At 38.4% G+C, this 1,259-nt stretch overlaps 1 protein-coding gene across 1 annotated transcript in view; it reads right to left on the reverse strand.

Annotated features, from left to right (window-relative positions):
• Positions 1-1,259, reverse strand: part of SGK3 (serum/glucocorticoid regulated kinase family, member 3) — a 91,083-nt gene that overhangs the window by 29,017 nt on the left and 60,807 nt on the right. Inside the window, exon 7 of the mRNA XM_008566850.1 lies at positions 889-892. Within this exon, the coding sequence (XP_008565072.1) occupies positions 889-892 (4 nt within the window). The remainder of the gene's footprint in view (positions 1-888; positions 893-1,259) is intronic.

Here is a 1,259-nt window from a genome sequence, read left to right on the forward strand (position 1 = left end):
CAAATTTGTATTTATGCACTGTCTCACTGACTAAATGCTATGAATGACAGAAAAGAATGCTCAAAACGAAACTTCCTCTTCTAGTTACCATCCCATTTCTTTGCTTTCCTTTGTGGCAAAACTCAAGTAAGTTTTGTAAACTCACAGTCTCTACCTGCTGTCCTCTCCTCTAGCTCTCTCATGAACTCTCTCCTATCAGGGTCTTGTACCCACCACACCACTGAAACTGCTCATAAAGGTCACCAATGACTTATCAAATTCGGTGGTCAATTTTTGATTTTTTTACTTGCCCTATCAGCAACATTAACAGAGTTAATTACTCCTTTCTCCTTGAGACACTTTCTTCCCCTGACTTAGGACACCTTACTCCAAAATTCCTGTCTTACTGAGAACTCTTTCTCACTCTGTTACCAGTTCTTCCCTGACCTTATGATGTTCAAGTATCCTAGGACTCAATCCTTGGTCTGCTTCTCCCATCTGTCTATACTCACTCTTCCAAAAGACCAAAAGGGTGAGAGAAGCATTCTTTTATCCTGGGATAAAAGAATACTTTATAATTAATCCAATAAGCATGTATAGATAATTACAAGTAAGGATGGTAACATTACAGTCCTCTTCCAACCGATGCAGACCTTGTTAATCAATCGGCACACCTCAAACCAAGCCAAGAAGTGGCTTTGGAATCCTTTGAATTGAGTGTTCCAGGCCTTCACGTCTAATGAATTGCTGGAGTTGACACCACAAAGTCTATATTTGCCACCCCTGGTCTTGTTCAGCATTTCTGACTGTGTTCCTCAAAATGTTTCCCTGTGCTTAAATAAATATGGGAATATGGAAGAAACTGGATAAAGAAAGTTGAATAGCCTTTACTATACTAATGTCCATCACAATTCTGGAACAAGCTGCTAACAAGTAGGGTGCGCTAACAACNGAGTATCTCACAGGACTTATGATCCCATGGGAAATACAGATGACTGATTATCCACACACACACAAAAATAAAACCAGACAAGTGACAATGGCAAAATAGCAGACTCCAGTGAACAATCTGTGGATTAAAATCTCCTCAGGGTTCTACTAAAGCAGCAAAAAGCTAGATAGTAAATTTAATCAAGCATGTGACAGTACTGCACTCACTATGACTACAGTTATATTTCATAGTCCTCCAGTTAAATTGTTACATTTACGTACATCTCCACACTCTCAAAAAAAAAAAAAAAAAACTTCCTGAAATTTAGGTAAAGGATTGTTTGAAAAAA

Source organism: Galeopterus variegatus, unplaced genomic scaffold, assembly GCF_000696425.1.
Source record: "Galeopterus variegatus unplaced genomic scaffold, G_variegatus-3.0.2 Scaffold271, whole genome shotgun sequence".
Classification (NCBI taxonomy): domain Eukaryota; kingdom Metazoa; phylum Chordata; class Mammalia; order Dermoptera; family Cynocephalidae; genus Galeopterus; species Galeopterus variegatus.